The sequence below is a fragment of the Mytilus galloprovincialis genome, chromosome 3, assembly GCF_965363235.1.
Source record: "Mytilus galloprovincialis chromosome 3, xbMytGall1.hap1.1, whole genome shotgun sequence".
Lineage (NCBI taxonomy): Eukaryota > Metazoa > Mollusca > Bivalvia > Mytilida > Mytilidae > Mytilus > Mytilus galloprovincialis.
In genome coordinates this window covers 100,562,253-100,575,128 of record NC_134840.1, presented here as the reverse complement: position 1 = coordinate 100,575,128, position 12,876 = coordinate 100,562,253, and the positions used below count along the sequence as shown (strand labels likewise).

The window sequence follows — 12,876 nt, the reverse complement described above, 5'->3', positions numbered from 1 at the left end:
CAAAATTAAATTATTCATTGATGTTTACGCCTTTGCAGTGTAAAGTACTTTGGAGTTCAGTTTATTTCTTATATCCCATTCTTACCATTCAATAAACTTTACTGAAGGGGTGATTATCTATATTTAGAGTGCCAAAAAATGAGGACAGAGCACTTTTAGACAAGGAGAATTTATAAGAGTGAATATAGACATAATTAATAGTCATTATCATAAAAATATGAAATCAATTTTAAAACAGTTTATTATATCATCAATACTGACACTGCAATAAATTAGCCTAATGATTTCATTAATATCTGAACATATTGTGTAAATTGTAATTCATCAGCAGTTATTTTAAGTGCTTGAAATGTTTAATATAGTTTTTCCACATGTAGTTAATCTATTTCATAATTCTTATATCAAATTGTCAGAAAAAAACATTTCTAGAAATAAGGTTAGAACATTGAAGTGATCTTTTTCGCGAAATGATTTGTTTTGACTTGTGTTTGAATAGGAAGTAGGTTTTTGTTTCTTTTCATCTTTTGATGATTGATAATTTAGAATTCTTATATTAAAGCTGCTAGAATAAAACCAAATATTTCAGGAAACAGGGTTAGGCCATTGGACATTAATTTTAGATGATTTAAAATTTGTATATTAAACTTTAGAATAAAACCAAAAATTTCAGGAAACAGGGTTAGGCCATTGGACATTACTTTTCATGATTTACGAATTCCACTAGTTTGTGGGATATTAGACATCAGGTTTTTTTAATTAGTTAATCGAATATTAGACATATGGTTTTATCATCAAGTTACTTCTGATGAGAGTTGTAGATACATAATGGGTTTCCTCAAATGAAGCAATTTAAAGTTTGTTATTTGATCAGAGAAACCCTGTAACATTTTGGACCACAAAACAAAAGGGTATTCAAAGATGAAGATTCCAAGAACTTATAATTAAATTTTACAAACTTTATGAATATTTTTTTCTAAACTATATCAATGTATCATTAATAGTAATTATTCATCATGTGATTAAATATTATCTCAGGTAAACACTAGTAGATTAAGACCTTGCAGTGGTCAGTGACTGGAAATTTAAGTACACATGTATTAGCAGGTGAACTCTCCAATCAATTTAATTAAATCTCTGAGGTGATGTTTTGACATATGTGTATTAGTTTGAGATAAATAATGCAATTTGAATTATTTCAAATTTGGAACCGTAATTATAGTTCGAGTCAACCAAAATTGGGACTCATCAGGAGTCTAAGTACATATATTAATATTGTACAAAGCTCAGGACCATAAGATAACTTCAACTCATCCAAAAATTTCTAGTCAACAGAGTTCTAGATAACGAGAGTTATCGGTATTTCAGTAGCAGTACAAAAGTAGGGTAGAATGTTGAATTAATTGCAAGATGGACAGAAGATGGAGTGAATGTAAAGACTCCCTTTCACTATATAATTCAATTTTGAATGTAACATGTCTTCAGATTGGCAGGAAGTTTTTTTATCTATCAGCTCCTAGACAATGTCATCAACATTTTTTTCATGATTTACTCTTTAAAAAATGTAATTTAGAATTAAATCATATTTAGGAATGGCTTTAATATTTTCAGTCGCTTTGAAATAACCCCAAAAATTGTGCACACTTTTAATTAAACCACTACACAAATCTTGACTTGCTCATCATTTTTAATCTGGTTTTTATAACTAAAAAAAAGCAGCTTGTGTTTGTTTTTCCTTCTATTTTTAGCAACAGTAGTCATGGTTGCTGACTAAGCATATTTCCTGATACAATTCATGAATGAGATACCCAGAAGAACATAACACAAACTTTAATTAGTTTTTAATTAATTTGATTTATACCTCCCCCTTTTTTTCTAAAGTCCGTTAATTTTTTTCTGTTTTTCTGTATACTATGAAGAAACATTTACTATACATAAAGTGAATTTGCTATTTACTATCAATTCCAAGTTTACTATCCTAGGCGATCTAGTTATTATGGAGACTCTCTATTTAATATATATGTGACAGCCACAGATTGTAAACTTGGAATTGGAATATCAAATACACTTTATTTATAGTATAAATGATCACAATTAATATACTGAAAAATGCGAAATAATTATTGCTGTCCCAAAGTACTTATGAAAATGATGTGTAATTTTAAAACAGTCCAAAATGGAAGTCTTGTCAATAATATAGCCAGTCATGGTGGTTAAAAACTTCAATTTGTTGTCCATGACCAGTTAAAAGTCCATCTGATGACAGAAACTATATTCGCTTTTCTCCTAAAATAACCCAATCTGTATAATCCTCAGCAAGGATGGCAAATGTGACTATGCATGGCACCTATAGGACACAATGGCATGATGAATAATATATTGTGGAAGGAAGAGAAGCAACATCTTTGAATGTGATGTCATCAGACATGGTCATCTTTATTCATGACATCACAATAGGAAAATCAGAATGAATAAAGAATATTTGATGTCGTAATTGAAATTTTAACCTATCGTTTACAGAGAACAAAGTTATCTTAGAGAGGAGAAATATTTTTCTCACACCGATCAGGACACTTGAAATTAGCATGAAATTAGAGAAAAAGGAGTCCCAGTAATTACAAACATAACAAAATATAGGTAAATGGTTCCACAGAATGAATCATTGAAAGGAGTAAGTCCAGTAAGACCCCTTTTTGGTCCCAAAATATAACAGTTTTACAAAATTGTTAAAATGTAAAATTTTAGTTATTTATTGGAAAGTAGAATGCTTCTGCTACACAAAAATGGGCTGATTTGACAATACAATGCACATACAACAGGTACTAGCATCATTAAGTCATGTTAAATTACTGAAATCTTCACATTATTAGAATTTTAGTTAAATTTTAGACGGTTGCCTTCTTAAATGAAAGTGGCCGCATTTGTGTTCATTCTTAATATTGAAATGTAAGTTGTATTCAATGATAATACATAACATATAAAAAGGTTGAGGATGAACACGAATGTGGCCACTTTCATTTTTGGCAAAAACCATCTGAAAAGTGACATTTTTTTGCATATTTGATAGATTTTTCATATTTAAGCTTGAATCGGAGCTTTTTTAATGAGTCAATCAGTTAAAATCGTTCACATAAACTAATTGAAACAACTGAAATAGACACTTAAGTGTTTAAAAAGTGTCCAAAATCTTCCATCAGATGAACCTGAAATTTGAGGCCAAAATCGGCCCTTTCCGGACCTACTCCTTTCTAAAGTGTAGAAAATAGTTTATTATTGCACTTTGTTACATTAGAATTGAAACAATTCCATCATTGTAGATGGAAGATAACTCTGATTGAATTTTGACAAACCAATAAAATTAAGAATTTTGGTAATTTATTTTCATTTAAATTAAGAAACTGCAATGTCAAAAATTTAAAACAGAATGATTGCTATATAGATTTTTTTTGAACTCGAAAAAGTGTAATGAATAAAAAAAATAATGCTTGAGGATAAAGGTTTATATCAAGATAAGAGAAGCAAACAAAAAGAAAATATTAGAAAATATTGCAAATCCCTGTTACCTTACTGTTGATGTATCTTAATTTTTCATTCAAAATTGTATTGGTAGTTTTCAATCAATGAACAATAATGTAAAAATTATTTTCAAAGTTAAAAAAGGGGCATAACTCTAAAACAGTAATTGACTTAGTCTCAGTGTCCAAATTTTGAACTCTGCCTGCAAGTATCAATTCTTAATGAATATTTTGGCACTTTTTTTAGCTAAATTAGGTAAAAGCTTACTTACCTTCTACTGTGGTATTATGCTGAACCATCATTTTCCTTGGAGTTTTACGAGCTAACACTACACTTCTTAAACTGAGGAAATGTGGTTCTTCATCATCGTGGACTTCAGAGTAATGACCATACATAGCAGTAGCTGCCTCAACATCACCGGTAGACTTGTATACCTGTAAACAAAGGATGCTAAAATTAAAGAACCTTAGTGAGCACGCTCACATACCCCATGTCCCCACATTGTCATTGGAGAAATGAAATAAGTATAAGAAAAAAAAATTGTATAAGAAAAAATACTGAATAATAAATTCCTGTCAATATACACATCTACATAGTATGTCCTTATTATCTACAAAATTTCATGAAATTCTGTTGTGTGTTTTCAGAGGAGTTGAGATGACAAACTGTTGCAGAAGTACATTGAAGCAAATAAGTTCAAAGGGGCATAACTCCTAGAAAAAAAATTGAATCGTAATTTCCCGTTGATATGCACAACTACATAGTATGTCCTTATTATCTGAAAAGGTTTCGCGAAATTCTGTTGTGTGGTTTGAGAGGAGTTGCGATGACAAACTGTTGCAGTAGTACATTAAAGTAAATAAGTTCAAAGGGGCGTAACTCCTAGAAAAAAAATTGAATCTCAATTTCCCGTCGATATGCACAACTACATAGTATGTCCTTATTATCTGAAAAGGTTTCGTGAAATTCTGTTGTGTGGTTTGAGAGGAGTTGCGATGACAAACTGTTGCAGTAGTACATTAAAGTAAATAAGTTCAAAGGGGTGTAACTCCTAGAAAAAAAATTGAATCTCAATTTCCCGTTGATATGCACAACTACATAGTATGTCCTTATTATCTGAAAAGGTTTCGTGAAATTCTGTTGTGTGGTTTGAGAGGAGTTGCAATGACAAGAAACAGGATTACTGATGGACGGACGGACTGACGGACGGACGGACTGACTGACAGACGGACGGGTCAAAAACATTATACCCTCCGCAACTTCGTTGCGTGGGGTATAATAAGTGATCTAATAATCACAGATAACCCTCCACATCACATGTAGACTTGTTTCCCCAATTTGGAGCACAACTTTGATATGTTTAAATTGACACAACTTGAGCAAGTTTCTTCCCTTCTTCACCATTGTGGAGGGTAAGTGTGAAAATTTCGTCATAAATCAATGTAATATAAATTATTATGCAGACCTCTAGACTTAAGAAAAAGGGTTTTCCTGAACGATTTATATTTCTTTAAGCCTAGTTTCAGCACAATGATTTATAATATTAAAGCATAATATCATGCATTGTGGATTCATTGATATTTGTTCATTGTTGGATATCGATTTTAGTTGGTTTTATGGCTATCAGTGAACCACACATTTAATTGTTAAATTCTATATAGGCTTGAATCGAGACATTGGTAAAACCACGAAATCAAATATCCATGAAAATGCAACTTTTCCTCAATCTATGAAAATTGATATCTACTAAAAGAAATGAATCCACAGTATCTTTAAACAAGAATGTGTCCACAGTACACGGATGCCCCACTCACACTATCATTTTCTATGTTTAAAGGACTGTGAAATTGGAATAAATTCTCTAATTTGGCATTAAAATTAGAATGATCTTATCAAAGGAAACATGTATACTAAGTTTCAAGTTGATTGGACTTCTACTTTATCAAAAACTACCTTGACCAAAAACTTTAACCTGAAATTTGCACTATCATTTTCTATGTTCAGTGAACCGTAAAATTGGGGTCAAAACTCTAATTTGGCATTTAAATTAGAAAGATCATATCATAGGGCACATGTATACTAAGTTTCAAGTTGATTGGACTTCAACTTCATCAAAAACTACCTTGACCAAAAACTTTAACCTGAAATTTGCACTATCATTTTCTATGTTCAGTGAACCGTAAAATTGGGGGTCAAAACTCTAATTTGGCATTTAAATTAGAAAGATCATATCATAGGGCACATGTATACTAAGTTTCAAGTTGATTGGACTTCAACTTCATCAAAAACTACCTTGACCAAAAACTTTAACCTGAAATTTGCACTATCATTTTCTATGTTCAGTGAACCGTAAAATTGGGGGTCAAAACTCTAATTTGGCATTTAAATTAGAAAGATCATATCATAGGGCACATGTATACTAAGTTTCAAGTTGATTAGACTTCAACTTCATCAAAAACTACCTAGACCAAAAACTTTAACCTGAAGCCAAAAACTTTAACCTGAAATTTGCACTATCATTTTCTATGTTCAGTGAACCGTAAAATTGGGGTCAAAACTCTAATTTGGCATTTAAATTAGAAAGATCATATCATAGGGCACATGTATACTAAGTTTCAAGTTGATTGGACTTCAACTTCATCAAAAACTACCTTGACCAAAAACTTTAACCTGAAATTTGCACTATCATTTTCTATCAGTGAACCGTAAAATTGGGGTCAAAACTCTAATTTGGCATTTAAATTAGAAAGATCATATCATAAGGAACATGTGTACTAAGTTTCAAGTTGATTGGACTTCAACTTCATCAAAAACTACCTCGACCAAAAACTTTAACCTGAAGCGGGACAGACGGACGAACGAACGAACGGACGAACGAACAGACGGACGAACGAACAGACGGACGAACGGACGCACAGACCAGAAAACATAATGCCCCTAAATGGGGCATAAAAATATTTACCTGTAGTTTTCTGAGGAAATTTCCAATGGCGGGTTTTCCAACTGGTAAAATTTTAGTACGATCCAGTTTTAAATGTATATCTTCTTTCCCATCATCCCCTGTTGTTTTGGTGATTGTTATTAGTCCTTGTCCAGCTTCTATCATTACTCGTAATATAACATATCGGCCGTTCATATGAGCCTACAACAGAGAGGTTAAAGGTCAATTTCTCCCCATCATTATCAATTGTCTTGGAGACTGCATTAAATGATACGCTGATGTCATCATCATAATAAAAATAAGTGAGTGAGGAATGATTGCAAATGAGATAACTTTTCACCAAAGACCATAGGACACAAATATAAACAGCTAAAGATAATCCATGGAACAATCCCCCACCCCCTTACTTAACTATATATACAGTATATAAATACTTTTGAAGCTTTGAAGCTTTCAGTCCTTAAAACTACATCATTGATTAATTGATGTGGACTAACAAAGTTATTTTTTTATAAATTTAAATAAAAGATTATTCAGATATTAATGCAGTATAATTAGATCAACTGAAACAATTCTATGGCCCATTATTCACTTATGGCATTGTTCAGCTTACCACAGGACTGTGTATATTCACTCATTAATCAGACCATCGAAATGGTCTTCCATTTTAAAATTTCTCGCAATTTAAACTGCACAGATTTAACAAGCTCCCATTGTTTTTGAATATAAGAATATCAAATAGGCATATACCTGTCTCCAAGATCCAGTATCCGGAGAGTAGAATTCTAACGCCAGTAAACCAGCTCTAGCCATGTTTAACCAGTTAACCTACCTGTCTCCACGATCCAGTATCAGGGGAGTAGAATTCTAATGCCAGTAAACCAGCTCTAGCCATGTTTAACCAGTTAACATAGATTAAATCATCAGCAGTATCTTCCTTGTGCCCAAATATTCTGAAATTGTCAGACAAATATATATTAACTCAATTTTTCTAACTCAGTGGTAAAATATCATTGGTTTGAAACACTCAAATAAGCAATAACTTTTTTAAACAAATTGTTTCTTCAACAGCTTTTTAAAAAAAAAGGTTGACAGCAAATAATGGCAAAAAATGGCATCTATTATTCATGGATACCAATTTTCATGGATTAATAGGATAAAGGTATGCCACACAAATAAATGTTTAACAAAGCACACCTTTTCTATTGGTTTGTATGCAGGTGTCGGTTGAATAAAATATTAACGAAAATACAATGTTGCTTTCATCAAAGAAAACTGGTACCCACAATTTTAAATGAATCTACAGTACGTCAGGTTGAGGCTAAGGTTGTAAATTTATAAGTAAAACAATGGCCTTACCTGAGTGCATCAGCAGACAAACACAGATAGATGCCAACACATTCAGCTCTACATTCTTCATAAGTAGAGGCTAAGGTTGTAAACTTGCTGTCCCAAGTCTCATTTTGATTGTACCATTTGGTTATCTAAATATAAATCAAACATTGTTACATGTACCATTTATACTAGAAACAATAAACCAATTTCATGCATCAAGACCTTCACACACAAAATTCTTATGTATATTATCTATTTCTCGCTACATTGAAGACCTGTCAGTGACCTTCTGCTGTTGTTTTTTCTATGGTCGTGTAGTTGTCTCTTTGGTCTCTTTGACACATTCCCCATTTCCATTCTCAATTTAATCTAGTTTATGAATTGTTAACGGTAATTCAGACTTGCTGTAATTTGAATATGTGTTTTAGTATGTTATAAATCAAATAAGAGAATTTGAGACAAATTGGTGAACATGATTTGTACAGCTAGTGCCCCTTTAAAGTTTGGTCCTGTATTCTATATTAAATCAGTTTCCTTTTAAAACTAACAATTCTAAGTCAATCTGTTTATACCATCATACTAGAAAATAACCAATTTTCATCCCTTTGAGATTTGGTCTTATTGGTTATTGGTTGAGGGACTATACAACTGAATTTAAGAGACTTTACACATGCTAACATATAAACCAAATTAATCCTTGATAAGGTGTGTTAAAATACTACTATATATTAGACTATAGAAATAAGAAAATGTGGTATGAGTGCCAGTGAGGCAACTCTTAATCAAAGTCAGAATGTGTAAAAAGTAAACAATAATAGGTCAAAGTACGGCCTTCATGACGGAGCCTCGGATCACACTGAACAGCAAGATATAAAGGGCACCAAAATGAATAGTGTAAAACAATTCAAACAGAAAAACGAATCTAATCTATGTAAATACTAGATATATTTGAAAAAGCATTAATAATAATTACTAAAAACCAACCTTATCTTTAGTTTCTGTATGTTCTACAGTATCAACATCAAAGTTAAATTTGCCATCTTCTCCCTACAATAAATATTTTTTAAAACATGATTTGTTATTAGAGGACCTGAGGCGATTTAGATTTAGCCACATTTGACTATTGTTAGATATTGCATGATTTTCAGTGGAATTCAATTAAGATTTGCATAGAGCTTGTAATCTAGTGTGAACTTCAATCTAGCATAGAAGATCATATGGTGAACATATATTTGTATAAATCATGTTGTGAGGTTGCTGCCACACTGAAAATTGCAGTCACATTAACGCATAGTCAGCCAAATCTCCATTAATTTGTATCTAGATGAAAAACGAGATTCATCGATTGTATTTACAGGAAACCTGCACACTTGAAAATATATAGAAAAGATGTTCCATTTATTGTGTTTTTTATACAAATAACATTTTAATAACTTTTCGAACTGTGGGATAATGCTCACTAGTGCCCGTTACTAGTATTAAGTATTTAAAACAGAAAATGGAAGAGCAATGAATATGAAAACTCATTACCCGTATACACAGATAATCATGCTAATATGAATGCTGATATCAGTCAAGGTGCTCTGATTCACAGCTTCTGAGAACAATCAATCAGGATAAACAGACGGGACTAAAAAAATTCACACCCTCCCCGTTTGTAGAAGAAGAATTTTTAAAAATGGTATAAAAAAAAATTTCAAAGTTTATTTATATTTACCTTTATAAATAACTTTCCACTGCCATGTCCAAGAAGTTCATGAAGACCAACTTGAACCTCAAAAGATGGTACCTTTAACTTAATAAACAGCTCCTAAAAAGAAGGAAACATTCTTTACAATCATACTTTAAATGGACTTAAATATGCTCAACATATTTTCATAATGTAAGATCTCTGTGTTGATAAAGCTGTGTTGTTGTGTTGCTGTCTCTTGGCATTTACCAACACCGTTCTTAGTTCAAATATAATATTATTGCAATGTGTGAATTACTGTCAAATTTTGTTTGATGTAATTTAAAAAAGAAATCTATCAGTATTAATAACATTGTTCTACAACTGCTCCTATGTAAAAAAAATCAACTGGTATTTCATTGACAGTGTTTCCATATTAAGCTAAATCAATTAGTAACAAACCATATATTTTCTAGAATTTTTAATTATTTTATTCGAAATTTTTGTTCTAGACTTCAGCATGAAATATATCTCCTATTTATCCAAGGGAGATAACATAAAATTATAGTTTAAATTTGGTGAGAAATTTTTCTTGATGAGCAAAAATCCAGAAAAGTACTTTCAAGAAATGATATTTCTTTTCTTTTGCCATGAAAGTGTTTTATCAAAATAATCCACAAACATTTTAATCATTATCTATCACTTCCATAAATTTTATTAGATCTATCAATCCTGTTTTGTTGTATTCTACCCGAGGTCATGTAGGTTAACTTACTGTATCTTCTTCGTCAAGGAAACTGACTTTAGTATCTTTATAAGCAGCTGTTAATACATTCCCTAATGACACATTCTTAAAACCTTCTGATTGTCTGATGTCATCATCTGTATGATAAAATCGGCAAATGTTATTACATTACATTATTCTTAGATAATCAATTTTTAGTATCCTGAGAACTTCTAGGAGAGAGGGCTTTCCTCAACTAGAGGCTCTAAAGAGCCTGTGTCGCTCACCTTGGTCTATGTGAATATTAAACAAAGGAAGCAGATGGATTCATGACAAAATTGTGTTTTGAGATGGTGATGTGTTTGTACATCTTACTTTACTGAACATTCTTGCTACTTACAATTATCTCTATCTATAATGAACTTGGCCCATATAGTCTAAAGGCTGTGGTTTCAGAGTTATAAGCCAAAATCTACATTTCACTCTTATGTTCTATTTTTGCCATGGCGGCCATCTTGGTTGGTTGGCCAGATCACGGGACACAATTTTTTAACTAGATACCCCAATGATGATTGTGGTCAAGTTTGGTTTAATTTGGCCCAGTAGTTTCAGAGGAGAAGATTTTTGTAAAAGATGACTAAGATTTACGAAAAATGGTTAAAAATTGACTATAAAGGGCAATAACTCCTAAAGGGGTCAACAGACCATTTTTGTCCTGTTGACTTATTTGTAGATCTTACTTTACTGAACATTTTTGCTGTTTACAGTTTATCTCTATCTATGATAATATTCAAGATAATAACCAAAAACAGCAAAATTTCCTTAAAATTACCAATTCAGGGGCAGCAACCTATCAACGGGTTGTCCGATTCATCTAAAAATTTCAGGGCAGATAGATCTTGACCTGATTAACAATTTTACCCCATGTCAGATTTGCTCTAAATGCTTTGGTTTTTGAGTTATAAGCCAAAAACTGCATTTTACCCCTATGTTCTATTTTTAGCCATGGCGGCCATCTTGGTTGGTTGGCTGGGTCACCGGACACAATTTTTAAACTAGATACCCTAATAATGATTGTGGCCAAGTTTGGTAAAAATTGGCCCAGTAGTTTCAGAGGAGAAGATTTTTGTAAAAGCTAACGACGGACGACGACGACGACGACGACGGACGACGGACGCCGGACGACGGACGCCGGACGCCGGACGCCAAGTGATGAGAAAAGCTCACTTGGCCCTTTGGGCCAGGTGAGCTAAAAATGAACATTTAATTATTTGCACTTATGATAAAAAATGAGATTTGCTATGAATCTTTTTCCTTTTAACCTCCAAGAAACAAGTAACGGTTGTTGAAATTACTATCTTGACCTCTAGATATATTTTAAAGTTTTGTGTCATTGAGAAGTTATCCATTATGTATACCTTTGTTTTGTTTTTTTCAATTTCTTATTAGGGATGAACCTATATATTTCTTAGGTGTAAATATTTCAGTCATATCGAGGAGAACATGTTTAACAATAAGATAATAAACCCCTCATCTATACACACTCTGAAGTGTTTTGGAAGATTAAATCTTTTTCCATTGATTCATGCTTACAATTAGGAATATTAATTCCAGCAGGAATTCCTGATCCTCCAAATGCTAAAACATCCAGAGATGTGAAATCAGGTTTCAAAAATGTATCTTTCTCGTACGCTGCTGGCCATGGGAGTAATGCCAACAGATGTTCAGCATTGTTCACTAACTCAGTAAACTTTTTACTCATTTCCTTGTTAACTACTGCTGCAAAACCTGTCAAAGAAAACAAGAGTGGACACACTTGAATGTATTGCCTGCCAAATAAAAGCATTTAGTTGTCTTAGTATTAGATTCTTAGGATTTCCTATCCCAGACTTCTTTAAAAAAAATTATATAATAAATTCATCGGTTCATCAATATTATCAAACTTACACATACATTATTGATTATAGATTTTAAAAGTTTGTGTACTAACAATGAGGCACAACTGTTTGGATTTCACTCACAATTAAAAGATTATTTTTTGTTTTGTTTCTATTTCTTTGAAAGAGATACTTGTTATATATATGTCTTTAATAATGAACAGTAACTTGAACTAGTGTTTCATTAAAATTTGTGCTACTGTCAAAACAACAAACTCTTTTAGTTTCTGTGGAACTCTGTGTTATGCCTGCCATAGACAAAATGTAAAATCACTATATCTAGCTTTTCTGACAAAATTTTTCAAGGATGTAGGACAAACCGCAGTTCGTTTCCTGAAGGCAAACATTATAGAAAAACAAAACCAAACTTTATGCAAATGTACTTTGTTTTATTTTTTTACTTTACTTAACAATGGGATAGGGATTGTAAACATACCTTCAAATTCACCTCTAACACCAAAAGGATCTCTGTATGATTCTATAAAACCTATATAACTGCAATATAAAACAAAATTTACCAGTTTAAATTATATGCTAGTAAAATTAACCAAGTGGAAGCTCAAATGTCTTATATTCTAATGAGTATGTCTGTAATTAACATCAACATTTTTGAAAATTGTTCCTTTGAATCAATGTTTGCAGTTAAGGTGGTATGGGAGTATAAATTAAATTGATAGAATTTGTTCATACTTTGCCCAAACGTATTATATATTATGATATGTTCAAAAACATAATAAAAATTATAGGTCACAGAGCA

At 31.9% G+C, this 12,876-nt stretch overlaps 1 protein-coding gene across 2 annotated transcripts in view; it reads right to left on the bottom strand.

The window, feature by feature from the left end:
• The window catches only part of LOC143069532 (dipeptidyl peptidase 3-like), a 56,080-nt gene that overhangs the window by 25,113 nt on the left and 18,091 nt on the right, over positions 1–12,876 (bottom strand). Inside the window, exons 10-19 of one of the 2 annotated variants that reach the window (XM_076244214.1) lie at positions 12,556–12,614; positions 11,776–11,970; positions 10,234–10,340; positions 9,507–9,599; positions 8,774–8,836; positions 7,814–7,938; positions 7,365–7,407; positions 7,205–7,282; positions 6,476–6,655; positions 3,785–3,947 (exon numbers count right to left, since the gene is read on the bottom strand). In XM_076244214.1, the coding sequence (XP_076100329.1) occupies positions 3,785–3,947; positions 6,476–6,655; positions 7,205–7,282; positions 7,365–7,407; positions 7,814–7,938; positions 8,774–8,836; positions 9,507–9,599; positions 10,234–10,340; positions 11,776–11,970; positions 12,556–12,614 (1,106 nt within the window). The other variant, XM_076244213.1, reaches the window with a different exon arrangement.